General features: G+C 40.3%; 1 protein-coding gene across 4 annotated transcripts in view; it reads left to right on the top strand.

Annotated features, from left to right (window-relative positions):
* Nucleotides 1–11,264: 11,264 nt before the first annotated feature.
* The window catches only part of NTRK2 (neurotrophic receptor tyrosine kinase 2), a 287,133-nt gene continuing 275,740 nt past the window's right edge, over nucleotides 11,265–22,657 (top strand). Inside the window, exons 1-2 of one of the 4 annotated variants that reach the window (XM_040355520.1) lie at nucleotides 11,265–11,416; nucleotides 11,986–12,502. In XM_040355520.1, coding sequence (XP_040211454.1) covers nucleotides 12,297–12,502 — 206 coding nt within the window. In that variant the 5' untranslated portion in view covers nucleotides 11,265–11,416; nucleotides 11,986–12,296. Of the gene's footprint in view, nucleotides 11,417–11,591; nucleotides 11,727–11,751; nucleotides 11,853–11,985; nucleotides 12,503–22,657 lie in introns of those variants that run through there. The other 3 variants (XM_040355522.1, XM_040355519.1, XM_040355521.1) reach the window with 3 other exon arrangements.

The raw sequence follows: 22,657 nt of genomic DNA, 5'->3' as shown, positions 1-22,657 counted from the left end.
ATACTACCTCAATAAATGTGAACAGCCTTAATAGCCCCTTTAAATACTCTATGATGTAGAAATTAACCTCCATGCGTCCATCACAATACATTTCTGCTGTGCAACTTTGCCAGTGCAAACAAATAAACAAAGGTGGCATGATTTCCATTAAAGGGGTTGTAAAGGAAATTATTTTTTTCATAATAAGAATCCTTTACCTGCAGACATTCCTCTTTTCACTTCATCATTGTTCGTTTTTGCTCAGAAGTTGCTCTATTTCTTCTCTGTTCTGTTCTGTTCACTTCCTGCTTGTCTGATTGTTACTCACCACCGTGAAGGGAGGCTTTACTGCGGTGGTCAGTGACGTGCTCGCCCCCTCCTGGGAACTACATCTGTGCGGCAGGACGCTCTCTACGTGTTAGAGACTTCAAGGAGGAGTGAATTACTGGGTGTGCCGCAATGCATACTGGGAAATGTAGTTCTTACATGAACGAGCGCCAGAAACCAGGAAGTGAATGAAAGAACAGAAACTAGAACGCCGGAGGTGATATAGATGAAGGAATTTAATAGGTATTTACTCGTTTTTTAACAGAATCATTACACTATTCTGTCTGTCTACCTTGCAGACATTCATTTTAGGCAAAACATTTTTTTTCCTTTACAACTTCTTTAAATATACTACAGCCTTACAACAACTCTTCATTGAATGTGACAGTGATGATAGATATATTAACTTAGGAGCATTACCAACTCTATAGTCAACCCTATATTACCCAAATGTGAACCTAAAACCTTTCCCAACAGACATCTTCTAATATCACCTGCAGAGGCTTTAATGAGGTGATAAATACCAATCTGGATTCAATCAGTCCATCTAGGAGATGCTCCCATACCCACCAAACACTTCTCAGAACAGAAAACTAAAGATGGCCATAGATGGATCAAATCTCAGCCGGTTAATAAGAGGCTGGTTGAATTTTGATCCATGTGTGGCTTCTTACAGTTGCCAGAAGACGATCTAATGATCGGCTTGTTGAACAAAAATTCTCGTTCAGCTGCTTTAGCAATTGAGCGAAAACTGCTAATCAGTGTATTTTGACAGGGAAGAGTCACAGCTCATTAGAATACAATGTCTCAGCAGGGAGAATCCCTCTATCCACCTCAATTGTGTTGGAAACAATCTATCTATGGCCAACATTACAGTATATGATGCATGGAGATGCTTACATGGCTTTACATGTTTTTTTGTTCCACACTTAGCATGTATATTCTTGGCTTCCTATGTTCCTCATGGGACAAATGCACCTGCATGCAAATAAGGCCTGCATTGAGACTATAATTTTTCCTAACCATGCCCCAATCTCCCTATTGCTCCATTTAGATCCTTTGATCCACCCTCTTGGATTGTGGAGGTTAAAAAAACAGTATTATTCATAATCCAATCCACGAGCAACATACCAGAGCTGAAATTGAAGCATTCTTTGCATACAATTCAGTTGAGGTTATTATTACTCTCTGGTCCGCTCATAAAACCTCCATAAAGGGTGTTCTTGTCAAACTCAGGGCACAGGAGAAACGTAAGAGGATGTGACAACATCTTGGTATTGTTCAGGGGGTCCCTCTGACAGCTAATAACTCATTGGTTGTTAAGGATGCAGGGGCCGCCTCCTCCTTATCAATCATGATGTTTACTGGTTGTTAAGAAGCGGGTAGCTGCCCACTCCTTAACAATCGGTACACATTCCACAAATACTGCATGCCTGGACCACTACTTAATTTCCGCATGCATTTATTTATTTATTTTCTTCTGTGAATTGATTATTATATCTGTTCATGTAGTATTTATTTGAGCGTTTTTAGTGTTTTTTGGTAAATACCGCAAAAACTTTCTAGTAAATTTACAGTTTTGGGATCGCATGAGATATTTAGGCAAAATGTGTCCTGACACCTAAATATCTCATGTGAGTTAACTCTGTGAATCATCTGCTATCACATGCCTGACGAAGGGGTCCTGCGAGGCCCCAAAACATTGCACTTCTTTTGCTTGTTATGGTATCATGCTTCAAAAAAAAGATTCTGTGAATGGAGCCCACTATTCCTAAACCTAACAAAATGCCAACTCTTCCTGCCAACTATTGTCCAGTCTCTCTGCTCAACACAGACATAAAAATGTATGCACAAATAAAAGCCTCATGTTTGGTAGACATCCTTCTTCAACTATTTCACTGCGGTCAGGTGGGATCTGTGAAGGCTGGTCAAACCTCTGACAAGACAAATGTTGAACCTATTACGATGGGCTGATGGGTTGGTGTCAGGTCTACCCCAACATAGGTGGTCAGACACTATAGCTGGCTACTGTGTTATTCACCTATAGCCCCCTTTCCCATAAGGCAAGCAGGCCTTCCGGTACTAGGTTGCCCCAGGTCCTCTATACAATGCTATAGTGCCTGGCCACTACACCAGGTCAGGCCCGAACTGAGCAAAGCCAACGGGTACTTGCGGTTGGCAGACAGGCAGAGTGGTTCTATGAAAGTCCAGGTAAAAGGCAGGCTGCATTCAGGGAATAGTCCAGTATCCGGTCCAAGGCCATACACAGGTAAATCCAAACTAGCAGAGCAAGGCAGGCAGCCAGGGGGCTTGATCAGGAATACACACATATCACTCTCTATCACAAGCATGGGAGTGAGTGTTTGGTTGGCTTATAACAGGTTTGGTTTCCACCCAGAGACTGGCCGCATTAATCACATTGCAGGTGGACAGACCAACAAGAACAGTGCTATAGCCAAAACCAGGATGCAGTATTGAGGAGCAGGAGCACTGGACGCTCCTGACAGTTGGATGCCCTCTCTTTGTCTCTGATCACAAAGAAAGCAATTAGCCAAGTACACCATGCCCTGTAGCCTTCTCCTAACATTAGGATTTCCAACTCAGGACTACTCTCCACTTAATTTGGCATTACTAACGGTAACGGACAGGGGTGCCCTCTGTTCTCTATAATTTTAACAAAAAATATTATAAGAAGCAAACAATTAACAACCAAAAGTATCAGGATTTCAAATTTGGGGTGTAAAGAACAAAATTGGTCTCTATTAGGGATGAGCCGAACACCACCCGGTTTGGTTCACACCAGAACATGTGAACAGACAAAAAATGTGTGTGATCATGCGAACACCGTTAAAGTCTATAGGACATGAACGTGAAAAATCAAAACTGTTCATTTTAAAGGCTTATGTGCATGTTATTGCCATAAAAAGTGTTTGGGGACCTGGGTCCTGCCCCAGAGAACATGTATCAATACATAAAAAGTTTTTAAAATTGACGTTTTTCAGGAGCATTCATAATGCTTAAAGTGAAACAATAAAAATTAAATATTCCTTTAAATATAGTGCATGGGGGTCCTCTTAGTCTGCCTGTAAAGTAGCGCCTCTTTCCCATGTTTAGAACAGTACTGCAGCAAAATTTAATTTCTAAAGGTAAAAATATAATTTAAAATTGCTTGCGGCTGTAATGTATTGTCGGATCCCAGTAATATACATAAAAAATCATTAAAAAAAAAATCATGCCCCCCCATTCCATTATCAGGCCCTTCGTGTCTGGTATGTATATTAAGGGAAATTCTACGCCAAAATAAAAAAAATGGTGTGGCCCCCCCCCCCAAAATCCAAACCAGGTCCTTCAGATCTGGTATAGATTTTAAGGGGTACCCTGTACCAAATAAAAACCGGACCCCCCAAAATCCATACCAGACCCTTATCTGAGCATGCAACCTGGCAGGCCACAGGAAAAGGGAGGGGTGAGAGAGCACCCCCCTCTCCTGAACCATACCAGGCCACATACCCTCAACATGGGGAGGGTGCTTTGGGGTCCTCATGTTATATAGCCAGGGGCAGTGCCACCCGGTGACATAAATGAGTGACATTGCTCCCCTCTGACGTCACATGACGTCAGAAGGGGCAGGGTCACCCGGTAATATCACCGGGTGGCCCCGCCTTTGGCTATTTAACAGTTGTCACTGCCAAAAGGGTGCAGTCGGCGGGATGCCTCCCACGGAGGCAGAGTTTTCCTGGACAGACGGCGCCGCAATTAAAGATGAATGGACACTTTTTTTTAAATAAAGGAATGGTCAAAAACTGTCTGCTGTCGTTTTTATTTTTTTTACACTTTTTTGGTGAATGGGTAGAGGTAAAGTACCCCATATCCATTAACATAGGGGGTGGAATCTGGGGTCCCCCTTGTTAAAGAGTTTGCACCTAAAGCTACTTGATGTGTACTGCCCATGTCCTCTGCAGTTTGCACCTAAAGCTACTTGGTGTGTACTGCCAGTGTCCTCTGCAGTTTGCACCTAAAGCTACTTGGTGTGTACTGTCTGTGTCCTCTGCAGTTTGCACCTGAAGCTACTTGGTGTGTACTGCCTGTGTCCTCTGCAGTTTGCACCTAAAGCTACTTGGTGTGTACTGCCTTTGTCCTCTGCCGTTTGCACCTAAAGCTACTTGGTGTGTACTGCCCATGTCCTCTGCAGTGTGCACCTAAAGCTACGTGGTGTGTGTACTGTCTGTGTCTGTGCTATTTTTCTCAATGATTTTCATCCATATTGCAGGGACCAGACATTACATTAAAGCCGCAAGCAGTTTTAAATTACTTTCTTCTTATAGTAATCTCATTTTGTGCAGGCACAGTTCTTAACACGTGTCACTTCACAGGCATACTATAGAAACCCAGCAGGTACGATATTTAAAGGAATTTTTCATTTATTTTTATTTTTTATTTAAGCATCATTAAAATCAATGCTCCAGAAAAAACTACTGTTTTTAAAACTTGTTTTCCATTGATACATGTTCCCTGGGGCAAGACCCGAGTTCTCAAAGACGTTTTACGACAATAACTTGCATATTAGGCTTTAAAATTAGCACTTTTGAATTCGAACGTTCGAGTCCCATAGACGTCAATGGGGTTCTAAATGTTTGTGCGAACGGTCGGTCCGTTCGAAGGTTCTGGTGCGAACCGAACGGGGGGGTCTTTGGCTCATCCCTAATGAGGACTGGCTATAACATTGGGTTATATTGGTCTACTCATGTTTTATTTCATAGATTTCTGCGCACCCGCCTCTGAAGAGTGGTATTGTCCACGAAACGCATCAGCATAATTTGGATGCACTTATTCTCCTGCAGACGCTTTTACTCATCAGCTTGAGTTTACCACCTTACTATGTTTTTTTAAGTGTTTTTACTACATCTAGGATTTGTTCCACATCACATATTGGTTGGCTGCTTACCACTAATGTTTTTTTCTATATATGGCCTGTAATATGTGATTGACAATGTTATGCATTGCTGCATGTATCATGTAATTTTACCATGTTCCTTGTTGTTTTATCAATAAAAACATATTTTTGATATTGACTTGACTTATAGCCATGTTTACTCACCCCCTTCAAAGTCCCAAAAATCTCCCTAGTTCTTTCATGTAAAAAATGGCAAGTGAGGAATGACTGGATGCTACATCACAGCTGCATACTGTAGCTTGTATCTATTGAGTATACTCATTAACTCCTACTCAAAGTGTAGTTTGCCTACCTTGTTGGTGCAGTACTTAAAGTGTTTGTTAGCCCATATAACACAAACACTGGCAGAACCTCTATTAGAGCCTGGCATAGCACACTGCATTAGTCTTTTACAAAGTTGAGTGTTGTAAATACCTATTTAGAATGATCTTCAGGCCAGTCACATGACTCGTGGCCGCTGTATACATCCGATATATGGCTTCTCCAGGAGGAGCTGAGATCTCCCTCTGATGTCAGCTGGGGAGATCACATGGCTGCTCAGCCTTTCCTGAAGTAGCCCTAAAAAAAGTCAGAGAGTCACGTGACCGGCCTGAAGATCGTTCTAAATCAGTATTTACAATGCTAATTTTTATAAAAGACTATGGCAGTGTGCTATGCCAGGCTATAAGAGAGGGACCATTTAGAATTTTTTATTTTACTAAAGGCGGCAGGGGGCAGGGGGGTGGGGCGGAGACAGAGACACACAAACACAAAGATGACAGGCAGAGAGGAGGGGATGAGGGGGAGAGAGGAGAGAGGAGAGCTGAGAGCAGGACTGCGTATGACATAGGGACGCACTCTGACCATGTTGGTCAGGGCTCAGCAGCCCTGACCACCGTGGTCAGTACAGAGAGGGGTATAAAGGAAGTAGCGGGTAGAGGCAAGTTTTTTTTACAGTTTGAAGGGGGACAGATTGCACAGCACAATCACTTTGCTGTTAATGGACCAGAATTTTAATTTTTTTTGTTTGTTTTTTTTGGGTCTATATGACACAGGACATGAATACCTCATTGGCAACTGCAGGACAGCAGGGGAAACTATGAAGGAGAAAGTTGTTAAGGGCGGGGCATCAATACATTAATTGAGTGAAACATACACATATGGAATGTAAAGGTGATGATAAAAAAAGGGTGGTAAGTGCAAAAGAGGTTAAAAAGACAGAGCATAGGGGAACAGGCAATTAAGACATCCCATACGTCTCTGGACCCATGGTAAATACTGATGCAAATAATTGTGAGTTGAAGTGCAACAATTACCCGCAAGCGCATAAATTGTGAATAGAGAGGTGATAAAAATAAACGTGAGCTGCTGAGAAAGGAAAAAATTATAGAATAGTTAATGTGGATAATTATGTATTAAAATATAAAGTGGAAATGCTCCCGATTCCCAGCGATTGGGACGGGAGTGGTGCAAGACATAATTGCATAATTAAGAGGTGCCCCAGCATACTATAAATTGAAGCCAATAACTAAATGAAGCTCATAAACAGAATATGAACATAAAAATATATAAGGATAATAATATGGAAATAACCATAGGTCACGATACCAGGAAGAGGAGGGAAGCAAGAGAGTGGATACAGCTACAATAAAGGGATTAGAAGTATGGATAATACAGCCCCGGCTCCCAAGCCATAGAGCCTACCAAATGTTGCAGCTGGGCAGCAATATAGTACAGCCAAGGGTTGGGGACCGCCAACCCTCCGCTATCCTTAGAATGTTGTAGCTGCTCCAGCCTGATCCTTGGGGCCTTAACATTCCACAACAACTTTCAGAAAAGGGTGTTTACAACCCTGAAGATTTTTAGGTGTATGACCACAGGCGAATTGTACAAAAAGTACAATAGCTGGGGCATCAGAATCATTTTAATTAAGTTAGCCTTGCCCGCCAGAGACATTCTAAGATTGTTCCAGGTGTTGATCTTATTCCGAAATCGGGACAGTAGGGGATGCACATTCAGGGAGCAGTATTTCGAGATTTTGGACGAAATCTGCACCCCCAAATACTTGAAGCTGGAGACTATCGGTATGGGACAAGAGGCCGGGAGGAGAACCTCCCGATCTCCATCCAACATCATCAGGGCTGACTTGGACCAATTAATAGTTAGGCCAGAGAAATGACCAAATTGCTCTATAATGGACATAACACCAGGCAGAGAGTTGCTGGGATCCTCCAGAAAGGGTAACATATCGTCCACATATAACATCATTTTCTGATGTATTGCTCCGTACCTATATCCACATATCTGGGAACTAGACCTCACCAGTGCTGCCAACGGCTCTATAGCAATCGCAAAGAGCAGGGGGGACAATGGACATCCCTGCCACGTCCCCCTGCCCAGAGCAAAGGCAGGTGACATTTTGTCCACCCCACCCTAATGGTCGCCTGAGGGGGACGCATAGAGTAGCCTAGTCCAAGCCACAAACCGTTCCCCGAAGCCAAACTTAGCTAGCACAGCCCATAAGTACCTCCAACTGACACTGTCAAATGCCTTGTTGGCATCAAGGGACAAGAGAGCGCTGCGCCCCCGTTGTCCGCTTGAAACTGCATGTTTAGTCTCCGCAAGTTAGTAGTTGTGGATTTTTGCGCCAGGACCTTAGCAAGGATTTTCACATCGCTCTGGAGCAATAAGATAGGCCTATAGGAACCTGGGTCAACCGGATCCTTCCCTGGGTTCAGTAACAGAATCACATTTGCCCTAGTCATAGATTCAGGGAGGGCACCTGCCTTCAGTGAGTCATTGAAAACCTTTAATAGTTCCGGCAGGAGGTGCTCACCATACTGTGCGAACACCTCCATGGGTAAACCATCGCCCACCATGTAGGGAAAGAACAGGCTGCCACCTGCAGCTCCTCTACGGTAATTGGGGTGTCTAGTAGCCGTCTCGCCTCAGCAGACAGCGAAGGTAAATCTATAGGGGAGACATAATCAGACAATTCCTCATGCGAGTAGGCCTCCCTTGACCCATAAAGGGCCGTATAGAAGGAAGCCAGCTCGGATATAATGTCGTCAGGAGAGTTAACCAATTTACCGCTAGAGGTCTGAATGGCACCAATAGCTGGGGATTGTTGTTGGGAACGTGCAGTTTTAGCTAGTAGGCGGCCCGTCTTCTCCCCCTCCTCATAGAATGCCAACTTCGTGAAAAATCGCTTACGCTCCACGATGGAGGATCTCAGGCGGTCCAGGGAATCCTGGGCCGTCATCCATGCCTCCCTAGCAGAGTCTGTAGGGCTAGTCACATACATCAGTTCAAGCTGTTTTACCTGATCTCCCACCTGTTCCCACAAAGCAGACGAGTTCTGTTTAACCATTTGTATTTCCTGAATGAAGATACCCCTGATGCAAGCTTTAAAAGTTTCCCACTTCTGCCGGCTATTAGAATAATGGTGGTGCGTCTGGAAGAAGCCCTGAATTTGTGAGACTATCCTATCCTGCGAGGTGAACAGTTTAAGCCAGAAGGCATTCAGCTTCCAGGGGGCCCTAGGGATTCTGTCTTCTTTGATCCTCCCTTTCTTTTACTGTCCCCAACCCATCTTCTGATAGTACAGAGCCCTAGGAGGCACTTTGCACATGCTCAGTTTGGTGTGTATTGCTAGAGAGTTGTTGTTTTTTGCATGTGATCAGGACAGGGCCAATCAGCACGGCCTAGAAAGAGGGTCAGGGGTCATGCAGCCTCATAGGACAGTCAGAGGAGAATGAAAACTCCCACTACAAGCTTTAACCACTCGTCCAGCAACATAACATGCTGGTGCGCGCTCGCGGGGGCATGCAGCACAGCGATCGCGAGTGTGGCGTGTCAGTCTGACAGGCCGCATCTCCGATCGAGGTAGGGAGCCTCTGACAGAGGCTTATTACCACATGATCAGGTGTGACCAATCACAGCTGATCATCGTGTAAACCAGGAAGTGCCGGTAAACAGCATTCCTCGGGTTCCCGCTGACAGGGGGTGCAGGCAGCCAGGTGGAGGGATAGAGTCAGGTTGACAGGAGAGGGGGTGCAGGCAGCCCGGTGGAGGGATGGGGGTGCAGGCAACCAGGTGGAGGGTTGGAGCCAGGTGGATAGAAGGGGGTGCTGCCAGGTGGAGGGATGGAGCCAGGGGGACAGGAAGGGGGGTGCAGGCAGCCAGGTGGACAGGAGGGGGTAAAGCCAGGTGGAGGAATGACAAGTTCTTCTTTCCAGCTCCCTCCACATGTCACCAGTCCCAAGATCAAGAGATGGGGTCTTCTAAGGCTGTGATTTACAGCTCATGCGCTGGAGACCTCCTGCAGCTACTCCCCCATCATTCGGTTCCACCCCAGTCTCCGGAAGCGGGCTGCAGGAGCAGCTTTTCTTTGGACTCCTTTAGGACAAGTGGCCTGGTGGCCTCGACCCAGCGTGTGTCCTATGGTGACCAGTCCGGACCTGGGTGGATCCATCCCGGATGTCTCTGCCCTCCCTCCCTGTGTGATCAGAGGAGCAGGGCAGGCAGAGAGCTGACACCACGGCTGCTGGACATGGTTGCCCCTGGCACCGGGGAAGGGTGGTGGATCCGCCTGCTCCTTCTCCCTGCCCAGCGACTCTGCAGCCAGCCAGATGGAGCTGCGGGAGCCACCTCCCACTACACTCCACACCGCACCAGCCACCACCCGCCAGGGGGAAAAAGATTCTTGGAGGGGACCCAGCGGCTGTGGCTGCTGCCTAATTCACCTAGTGGGAGCGCTGGCCCTGCACGTCACACTTTTCATAAAAACGTTGCTGTGCCAATAAGTTTTGGGTGTCGTGTCAGTAGATTTCAATCTGGTAGGTTGCAGTGATATGTACACATTATGCTTATAAACAGGGGTTCCCTGAGATTTAGCTTTCAGGGAACCCCTGTTTATAAGCATTATGTGTATTTTATTGTATTATAACTTTATTGTCTCCCTTTTATATTGTAAAGCACTGTGTAAACTGCTGCCGCTATATAAATCCTGTATAACAATAATAATAATTATGTGTACATATCACTGCCACCTACCAGATTGAAATTTACTGACACGACACCCAAAACTTACCGGCACAGCAACGTTTTTACTGACATTTCCAAATTGTGATTTCAAGTTTCAAAAGCGCTGTGTAAACTGCTGGCACTATATAAATCCTGTATAATAAAAATAATAATTATGTGAACATATCACCGCAACCTACCAGATTAAAATTTACTGACACGACATCCAAAACTTACTGGCACAGCAACGTTTTTACTGGCACAGCAACGTTTTTACTGGCATTTCCAAATTGTGATTTCAAGTTTAAAAAGTGCTGTGTAAACTGCTGGCGCTATATAAATCCTGTATAATAATAATAATAATTATTATGTGTACATATCACCACAACCTACCAGATTGAAATTTACTGACCCGACACCCAGAACTTAATGACACAGCAACGTTTTTACTGACATTTCCAAATTGCGATTTCAAGTTTCAAAAGTGCTATGTAAACTGCTGGCGCTATATAAATCCTGTATAATAATAATAATTAGTATGTGTACATATCACCGCAACCTACCAGATTGAAATTTACTGACCCGACACCCAAAACTTACTGACACAGCAACGTTTTTACTGACATTTCCAAATTGTGATTTCAAGTTTTTAAAAAAGTGATTTCAAGGATTCCTCCATGATTTAAAAAAAAAAAAAAGTAAAAAAAAAAAGGGGGGGGGTTGTTTTTTGAGGTTGAGAAAGGCAGCAGCAGAGCACAAAGGTGACTTTTGACTTTCAGCTGCAGGACACTTTTTTTGCCACACGGTGTCAGCAGAGCTCTCTGATCCTCCTCTGCTGTCAATGCGGTAGATTTCTCTGCTTCTTTTAAATTACTGCGGAAAAAAAAAAAAAAAAAAACTCCCAAAACCACAAATGAAAAGCCATCTTCCCAGACACAGTATTTGTGAGTGATCAGGATTTAGTGATCACGTGTAGTAGGTATATCCCCTGTATATACGCCCTGTCCTGCCATCCAGCACACATGAATGGCTGGCATGTCCTGACAGGTGATCGGGATGATCACACACAAACACTGGATCACATGGGCATTATCTATAGAGATCCTGAGTACCCAAGATGGGGATATAATCTTCCGATCACGTCCTGTATAGGTGTGTATTTGGATCATGCAGCACCTGATCATGTGCATTGGATGGAGACATTTCCAGGTATCTTATGGGGGGGGGGGGGGCAGCCGACCCCCCCAGCCCCCACCCTCAGCTCCCTTTGGGCTCCAGGAGACTCAGATTCTGCCCCTGTCCTGCGTCAGTGCTAACGTCACTTCTTCTTCCCCAGCTATTGGCATGGGGATGGGAGGGAGAAGCTCCACTTATTATTAGCACTGGAGGGAGACAGGAGTGTGTGTGAAAAAGGCCATCCCTCCCTGGCCATCCATCTGTAGGGATCAGCCTTCCTCTCCAGGTAGGAGCACCCCGCTGTCAGCTCATCCTCCTCCTCCTCAGCTGTCACCTGTCATTGATCCCTATGTGCCCATTCATGGCTCATCCTCCACACTGGCACTGATGCCTTGAGGTGTTGGGAAGCAGGGTGAGTGCACTGGCAGGAAGGTGAAAAATGCAGCATGGGCAGTGATGAGTCAGGGCTACCTGGATGTCTATCACATGTTGTGTCCCTCTTTATCTGGCTCTCTGTCTTTTCTTCTTTTTTTTTTCTCTTACAGAGAGATCTGAGCAGCGTTAGCAACAGCAGCATCATCTGAGTGCCTTCTCCCAGTCTCCTCTCTTCTCCCTGGACAGCATCAGCATCAGCATCCCACTGCCTACAGAGGACCCGACCGCCTATAGAGGACCCATAGTGACCCCCAGCACCATGGTCTGCATTACATAAGCCATCACCAATCAGGATTATGACTCCACATTAACAAGGCACCACTGCTGCCCATCGCTGGGACCCGTCTACTACTGGGGGGGTGGGAGGATTGCAACTGAGATCGCCAAACGGGGGGGCTTTCCCTGGACTTTCACAGCCGGTATGGGCCTTTGGAAAAGGTTAGCTGGCCCCGATTTAGCCCAGGTGTGGGCCGCTTCTTGGATCTTACTGCTCTTCTCCTGGAGGGGACTGGCCTGTCCGGACTCGTGTACTTGTAACTCTACCAGGATCGCTTGTGACAAGGCAGCGGCCATCGGAGCTTTCCCAGTGCTGAAGAACCTCTCCCAGGCTCAGAACATCACTGACATGTACGTACATCTACGTCTCTATATACATCTATATACATCTAACCCACCACCACGATCTCTTTCTAGTTACCAACACTATTATATGTATACATATATATATATATATATATATATATATATATATATATATATATATATATCCCATAAGAGAATCTGATTCTAGTAGCAATATATATATATACCATTATTTTTAGTATTATATATATATATATATATAACATTATTTTTAGTATTATATATATATATATATATATATATATATATATATATATATATATTAGTAGTTATTTATTATTTTTATTAGTAGTATTAGTTATTAGTTTTTATTAGTAATTTTATTTTACACACACACATTTATATATTCCATAGGAAGATCTGGTTCTATAGAAATAAATATAAATGTATATATATATATATATATATATATATATATATATATATATATATATAAATTGTTAGTATTATATTATATATATATATATAACATTTTTATTATTAGTCATTTTATATATATATATATATATATATATATATATATATATATATATATATATATATATATATATATATAAAGAAATTGTTAGTATTATATATATATATATATATATATATATATATATATATATAACATTTTTATTATTAGTCATTTTCTATATATATATATATACATACATACATTTCATAGGAGGATCTGATACTAGCTGTATATGCAAAAAATAAATAAAATATAATATATAAATATATAAATATATATATATATATATATATATATATATATATATATATATATATATATATATATATATATAATTTATTTATTATTATTATCATCATTATTAGTATTTTTATATATATATATATATATATATATAATTTAATTAAATTATTATTATTACCATTATTAGTAATATATATATATATATATATATATATATATATATATATATATATATGTATATATATATATATATATATATATATATATATATATATATATATATATATATATATATATATATATATATATATATGTATATACGTGTGTGTAAAATTACTGATAATAAAAATAATGTTTTATATATATATATATATATATATTTGCATATACAGCTAGTATCAGATCCTCCTATGGGATGTATACACACATATATATATAATACTAATAACGGTAATACTAATAATTATATATATATATATATATATATATATATATATATATATATATATATATATATATATGCATTATTTTTTTAGTAGTAGTTTTACACACATATACAATCCCAAAGAGAAGGATTTGCTTCTATCTACCAATATATATATATATATATATATATATATATATATATATATATATATATATAACATCATTATTATTTAGCCAGATAGATATTCATATAATAATAATAATAATAATAATTGTGTCATTTTATGCACCTACCAAGAACAAACAACCCTTTCAGCCCCTACTCAATCCAATCAGGCCTCCCACTACCACTACTACATGCTGGTATGTTTTGCTGATCAGATTTAAGCCCAATCTGATTGTGTGTGGCCAGAGCAATGTTTTGCAGACTAAGGCTGGCCATGCATTATACAATTTTCCTTCAGATTTACCAAAACTATATAATATAAGGTCATACCTAATCACTTTTTTATTTGTATGCAATCAGATCAGGCCTTTGCTTCTACCAATATATATAAATAATTTAACATCATTATTATTTAGCCAGATAGATATTCATATAATAATAATTGTGTCATTTTATGCACCTACCAAGAACAAGCAACCCTTTCAGCCCCTACTCAATCCGATCAGGCCTCCCACTACCACTACTACTATGTGCTGGCATGTTTTGCTGATCAGATCTAAGCCCAATCTGATTGTGTGTGGCCAGAGCAACAATTTGCAGACTAAGGCTGGCCATACATTATCCAATTTTCTTTTTCAAATTTCCTGTAGATTTACTAAAATAATAATAGTCAAACCTAAACACTTTCTATTTGTGTGCAATCAGGCAGGGCCTTGCACTACATAGTTGAAGGTAAATCTAATGTATATTGAATAAGAAAATTGCATAATGTATGACCAGCCTTAGTTGACCTATATCAATCAATCAATCAATCAATCTATCTGTAAGAACATTGATAGCTGATTAGCTACTGTCCTTTCTACCCTGTACTTTTCCTTATGAAATAACCTGTCTGTGTTATTTTTACTGCATGTTGAAGTGCTCCTTATTACAAAGCAACATGCTATGTATGAAGAAGAGGTTCTTGGATAGGTGTTTGTATTGAACGATGATACTATAGAATAGGATTGCCTGTAGGAGAGATGAGCAGGTTGTAGGTGATCAGGAGGCACACACACACACACACACATATGGTGGGGAGGGGGTGATGCTGGTGGCATGTTTAAAAGCCCTGCTGTTATTTCATTTGACTTGACTTCTTGCTGATATGGTTTTAAGTACATTTAGATAATAAATCTCAATGGCTCAATAGGAAAATTCCCTAGGCAGGGATCTGATGACAGTATTGTCAGATCTAAGGCAGAAGGCTGGTGCATGGTGCACCTGATGCTAGCCAGACGTGCTGGAGGTGATAATAATGGGAATTACACTACCACTAAGTGCTAGCTATTAGAAAGGGGGATTGTCCAACAGAGGTGATCAGAATGGCAGGAGCTAGACAGAATCAAGGTGACACATTAGCAAAATGCTAATATAATGTAACCGGGGTGAATGTATGGATTATGCAGTAGTCCCAGAATATTATTGTCAGCCATTCCTCCTCTCCATCTCTTCGGTACCCACAGGACTAATTGTATGTACTATTCCCAATCTCACACTACAGTGCAAGTGCTCCAAAACGCTGGGACTTGTAGTCCTCCTGTACTTTGCCCTTTGATCCTATGCAAAGATATTTAGCCCCTGCCCTTAGTGTGCCATGGAGGGTTAACAATATTTTTAGGTTAGTCATATATTGGCATAGATCACTTCTTGTTAGGTTTTCCAGAGCCTATAGCGATATAATATTTCATCTACACCTAGCACAAAATCATTGCAGAGATTGTAGCTTAATTTATGCCTTTATCTCATTACGGCAAGCATATATCCCGCTGATAGATCAATTACTGCTGCTTCACAGTAGATCCTTCTGATCTGTAATAATGTTAATAGTATTATTAACCTGTACGTCAGTGCCTGTGTGCAGCAGGAAATCAATAGGCTCCAGACAGAAAAGAATAGTCAAACCTAGTCAAGAACAGCAAGCCTAGATTGCAATATATTATATACTGTATCTCTCAGCAATATATTGAGGTGATATATGGCCCATTGAACCCATGTGTAGCAGTCTACTGTAATTACATTTGTAGGCTAATACATATCCTGTGGGTGAAGTATCTTAATTAGCAGTGTATCTGTATTGCATCTGCTGGGTATGTGTAGTGCTGCTGGTGGGGTGGATATTAGTAGCAGTTTGGGTTTTCATTTGTAGCCAGAAAAGAGAGTCACCATGTCCTTATAAGGTCTATCCTTCCCCTTTTAGATGCCCACTCTGATCACGCCAGGATACATTTTACACAATAGTTTAAGATCACATGAAGTGTACCTGTATTGAAACCGTTGGGTATATGTAGTACAACTGGTGGGGTGGATGGTAGTAGCAGTGTGGCATTTAATTTGTATTTAGAGAAGAGAGTCACCAAGTCCTTATAAGGTCTATCCTTCCCCTTCTAGATACCCACTGTGATCACGCCATGATACATTTTACACAAAAGTTTAAGTTCACATGAAGTGTACCTGTATTGCAACTGCTGGGTACCTGTAGTACAACTGGTGGGATGGATGGTAGTAGCAGTGTAGCATTTAATTTGTATCTAGAGAAGAGAGTCACCAAGTCCTTATAAGGTCTATTCTACCCCTTCTAGGTACCCACTATGATCATGCCAGGAAACATTTTACACAATAGTTTAACAAGTTCACATGAAGTGTGTTTGTAGTGCATCTACTGGGTATGTGTGGTACGGCTGGTGGGGTGGATGGTAGTAGCAGTGTGGCATTTAATTTGTATCTAGAGAGAGAGAGTCACCAAGTCCTTATAAGGTCTATCCTTCCCCTTCTAGGTACCCACTGTGATCATGCCAGGATACATTTTAGACAATCGTTTAATAAGTTCACCTGTATTGCAGTTGCTGGGTATGTGTAGTGCTGCTGGCAGTGTGAATGGTACTAGCAGTGTTGCATTTAAATCTAGGCTAGAGATTTACCAAGTCTTTATAAGGTCTGTGCTTCCCCTTCCTCTCCCAGTTCCTACTAGATACTCACTGATATCATGCCAGGATTTATTTTACACAATAAGTTCACATGATGTGTACCTGTAATGCAGCTGCTCGGCATAGGTAGTGCTTCTGGTGGGATGGATTGTGGTAGCAGTGTGGCGTTTTATTTGAAAGAGAGTCACTGAGTCCTTATAAGGTTTATTTTTCCCCTTCTAGATACCCACTGTGATCACCTCAGGGTACAATTTACAAAATGGTTTAACAAGTCCACATGAAATGTACATGCATATGTATAGTTCTACTGGCGTAAAGGATGGCAGTAGTAGTGTGGCATTTTATTGTATCTGGGGAAGAGAGGCACCAAGTCCTTATAAGGTCTGTCCTTCTTCTTCTAGATTCCCACTGTGGTCATGTCTGGTTACATTTGAAACAGTAGTTTAACAAGTTGACATGAAATATACATGCATATGTATAGTTCTACTGGCGTAAAGGATGGTAGTAGTAGTGTGGCATTTTATTGTATCTAGGGAAGAGAGTCACCATGTCCTTATAAGGTCTTTCCTTCTTCTTCTTCTAGATACCCACTGTGGTCATGTCTGGGTACATTTGAAACAATAGTTTAACAAGTTGACATGAAATATACATGCATATGTATAGTAGTGTTGAGCAGAATATGCCATATTCGATTTCGCGATATATCTCGAATATATATTCGAATATTCGAGATATATTCGCTAAATTCGAATATTCGTGATATTTTATCGAAAGTAAATGATTGCGATTTTTCGCTATTGCGAATGCGAAAATAATTGCGATTTTTTGATAACTGCGGTAGGAGCACTCTGATTGGCTCAGAATATTCGTGATATTTTATCGAAATATCGCAACATGCGAATGCGATATTTATTGCGCAATTTCGAGAAATGCTGGAGGAGCGCTCTGATTGGCTCAGAATATTCGTGATATTTTATCGAAATATCGCAACATGCGAATGCGATATTTATTGCGCAATTTCGAGAAATGCTGTAGGAGCACTCTGATTGGCTCAGAATATTCGTGATATTTTACAATACAAAATAATTGCGAATATTCGGCAAATGCGGAAGGAGCACTCTGATTGGCTCAGAATATTCTTGATATTTTACAATACAAAATAATTGCGAATATTCGGCAAATGCAGAAGGAGCACTCTGATTGGCTCAGAATATTCTTGATATTTTACAATACAAAATAATTGCGAATATTCGGCAAATGCGGAAGGAGCACTCTGATTGGCTCAGAATATTCTTGATATTTTACAATAGAAAATAAAAAGTGTTTTGCATTGGTGGTGATTCTTTACTCTATCCATCTGTCACAGCCGTTTGTCAATCAAACACCTTGAAGATTGAACACGTTCATGCTGCATGCTTTGGACTTTTTTTCACTTCACATATCAAAGACATTTTTATGAAAGATTATTTTTCTATTATTGGGACTATATTTCTTTATATATTTGTTTCACTGTGTATTTCACAAGTTATTTGCGCTTGCTTATTTTATAATTTGCCCACATGTCTTGTCACTAGACATATTTTTTATTCTTGTAGAGCGACTCCATTTTCTGTCTTGTATTAATTTATGTTGTATAACATTTTTGAGTTGCTGCTGTATTCTCCCCTTTTTTAAGGTATGCGCAATTTTTTCCTTCTTACAAAAAATAATAATATCAAACATACAAATATTCATAACATACACATACACATACACAAAGCCCCCCCCTTTTGCATCAGAGACAATCAGAGTTCTCCTACCACAGTTATCGAAAATTCGCAATCATTTTCGCATTCGCAATAGCGAAAAATCGCAATTTTTTTTTTTTCAATTTGGCAACATAATAGGATCGCCTCAGCTTAGCTACTCGGCCCAGGGTCTCTAATCATACCAGCAATGCTTTTAGACGTCGATAGGATGTGATCTGTTTTAAAAATCAAATTGAAAAAATGCGAATATTCGGAATTGCGAATATTCACCGCGAAATTCGAAATATAGCGCGATTTCTCGAATATGCTATATTCGAGTCGAATATTCGCAATGCGAATATTCGTGAGCAACACTAATGTATAGTTCTACTGGCGTAGAGGATGGTAGTAGTAGTGTGGCATTTTATTGTATCTAGGGAAGAGAGTCACCAAGTCTTTACAAGGTCTGTCCTTCTTCTTCTATTACCCACTGTGATTATGCCAGGGTACAATTGAAACAACAATTTAACAAGTTTCTTTGGCATATACATGGGTATGTGCAGTTACTGCTTACAGGGAGGATGATAGTAGCAGTTTATAGGCATTTTATTTGTATCTAGGGAAGTGTCACCTAGTCCTTATAAGGTTTGTTCTCCCCTTACCTCTCCCAGCTCACTGTCATAATGCCAGGATACATATGACCCAATCATTTATCGGGTCCAAATAAATTCTAGGTACAAGGTAAGAGTTCATGGCAAACCGGTTTATCTCTTCTAAAAGTGTAAAACATATCTAGCCTGATAAAGTAAACACCAAAAAAATAATACCATAATAACCTCATTACATTGTTAATTTATTCAATATGTTTATAAATTCACGAGGACCACTATAATATAATAAGAGAAAACAGAATGAATAAACTATCACTTGCATAGGTATTTTTTTTATTGCATCTATAAATGTATATATGCAGCATATATTATATTAGCAGCTGGTTCTACATTGTGTGTATCCGCTCTTTCACACTTCAATCAAGTCCATTGGAATTGTTTTTAGTTTTTTGCTATTTTATTTTTTTACCTTATGCTGACTATATGTTTGAAATCACTTTGAATTCGTTTAGGAAGTCAGCCCCTGGATATTTATTATCCCGATTCCCTCACAGATATTCTGTACACAGTAGAGGGGAGTTTATTTATTTATTTATTTATTTTTTTTACCTTATGGTTCTGACTATATGTTTGAAATCACTTTGAATTATTTTAGGAAGTCAGCCCCTGGATATTTATTATCATGATGCCCTAACAGATATTCTGTACACAGTAGAGGGGAGTTATTTATCAGAGAGTACACCTTATACCTGCACCATAGATGAGCACACATGAATAGCAGGTGGGGTCGTTTTGCTGCTAGGTGTTTACCCAATGAGTAATGGTGTCTTCATTGTTTAAAATCTCCTATATGATGATAAGTTCCATTGTGAAGATACTAGAATTAAGTGACAGACTTTAAAAAAAAAACGTATTTCCGTGGCCACAAATTAGTCACTAGTCTTGATAAACAAGCAGGTCAGCATAGTAGTACTTAGTACATATGCCTATAAATCCTTATGACAATGTTCTACTTTCTTTTATGAGAGTCACCAAAATAGTACAATACATTCATAAATGGCGTATACAGAATACTCCTAACTACAGTTTACTCTTCCAGTGTTTGCTTTGTTTTTAAGTTTCTCTTTAACCGCACAATAGATTGTACATTTTACAAGTTGGATGTTACAATTGACTAAGCTGGCAGTTATAATAACAATAATTGAAATATTTTTCAGTCCTCTTAGTTCTGTTGTCCTGGAAAAGCCTAAAGGATGTGCTATCCAAAAGGTCAAAATCATTCCACATTTAGTATGTTTTAATCAACATATTATATGGCAATTTATTCAGGGAATCCATATCCACCGAACATATGGAGACTTTATTCTTTGATGATGGACAAGTAACATCAGCTTGTGAAAAATGTTAGTCTATCAGTAAAGTGGAAAGTATGACTTTTAAATACAGATTTTGTTTCGCAAGGATAATGAGTATTTTACTTGATAAAATTACTAATAATGGGTATACATTTTTATTTTATTAAATTACTAATAACGGATATACATGTTTTACTTAATTACCAACTATTAAACTCTTGAATAAATTAGAGAATTTGTTTCATTCTAATTAACATTTCCTTCAGTCTACACCTAATCCAAGATTACAGATTATAGTATTATAATGATGATATTAATCAGTAGTTTCACTATGATTTATAATGTCTAACATTGGGAAGTACTTCATGATTGGATAACTGAAGTAACACTGGGGTTAGTTTACTAAAACTGGAGAGTGCGAAATCTGGTCCAGGTCTGCATGGAAATCAATCAGCTTCCATTTTTTACTTTTTGGTCAAAGCTTAATTAAACAAGCTAAAGTTAGAAGCTGATTGGCTACCATGCATAACTGCACTAGATTTTGCACTTATTTACCCTCAATGTATTGCGTGAACATTCTCAAATCCTTTATTGAAATCATACTCACTGCAATAATGTGCATGGATGACTGTTTGCAACCATCCAATTGCAGAGTAAGACTGGACATAGATGCAAATGTCAGGCAGGGAGAAATATGGCCTTCCTCAATCACAGTGGGATCTACCACTGTCACTTGTACAACTTATCTAATGGATTGAAGCGGTGCACCAAAGGATCACTACTTCCCTTTCCCTATTAGGAAGAGAGAAGGATTGTCTAGGTCAGCCTTTCTCAACCTTTTTAATCCAGAGGAACCCTTGAAATAATGTTCCAGTTTTAGGGAACCCTTGCTAAACATTACTACCTCTACAGCTCACTGGACATTAGTGTGATGGTCAAGGGGAAGAATGCTTATTACACTTGTGGAAATAGGGAACAATTCCCTCTCCAACAGATAGCTAAAATGATCATTTAGTGGAAACTTTTCTGAGTGGTAGAAATTGCTCCATACACTGAGCACTTTTTTTTGGATTGATGTTTGTCATGTTTGCTTGATTTTTATGGACTTTGACTAAATTCTTTTGATTTTACTTCTGGATGTGCCGCCATTCTTCTTTGTTTCCATTGAAATTGCTCCTTAAAACAAGAAATTGGTCACACACATATACAGGCAATGGTAGAAGTGATAGCATGCTTGTTCACAACCAGAAATTGCTCCTTGCACTGAGAACCATTAGCAACAGTTAGATGAGGTAACTGAAGGAGGACTGCACTAAGGTAGGGTGACCAGACATCCCCGGTTTCAAGGGACAGTCCCCGGATTTAGGACACTGTCCCCGGACCAAGTCTGTCCCTGGATTGGATTTGAACAGGGGCTGGAGCAATTTCAAAGACAGTCAGTGCAGACTGTCTGCCGTTCCTACTAGCTTGGGGGGGGGGGTATTTTTTTCCATTATCTGTGCCCCTTTCTGATGATCATGTGCTAGTCGGTGGGGGAGGGAATATTTTTTCAGTGTTGCCCTGTTTATCTCCTTGTCTTCCCTGGCGGAGGGTTCTTCCTCCGCTCCCCACCCAGTAGTAGCCAGGACCCGGAGAGTGAGACTTGACAGGCTGTGAGGCGGGCCGCAATGGGCAGAGAGTCGCTGATTGCCACCATTACTAGTAAAAAAAAAAAATATGTCCCCGGATTTCATTTTAAAAATCTGGTCACCTTACACTAAGGTAAAGGAATCTATTTAAGAAAAAAATTGTACCTTTACAACCCCTTTAACTTGAGAATGAGTGTCAAATCGTGAATAGTATCTGGCCATGTAGCATTGGGCTTAGTGTCTAAATTGATGGAGACAGAACAAAATAAATGTGTATTAGCACATTATTGTCAGTTAAGGAAAAACTGTCATTTATAAAAGAATGGGCTGTAGGCCACTAATTAAAAGGATATTTTTTGCCAACTTCAGCCAAATTCAATCTGGGTGCGGTCATGCTGGATAATTCTCTGCGGTGTCCAAAGCTCGGACACCATTATTTGGAGATTTCTGTAAAAGTATTCAGAGTTAACAGATTTAAATAAAAGGCACATTCTGATTTGCTACTGTCGACTTCTTGGCAAAAGAAATAAGAACTGAAAAAGTAAAATGTCAATTTAG

The sequence above is a fragment of the Rana temporaria genome, chromosome 1 (genome assembly GCF_905171775.1).
Source record: "Rana temporaria chromosome 1, aRanTem1.1, whole genome shotgun sequence".
NCBI lineage: Eukaryota > Metazoa > Chordata > Amphibia > Anura > Ranidae > Rana > Rana temporaria.
The sequence above is the reverse complement of the archived record's forward strand: the minus strand, read 5'-3'. Positions and strand labels throughout refer to the sequence as shown.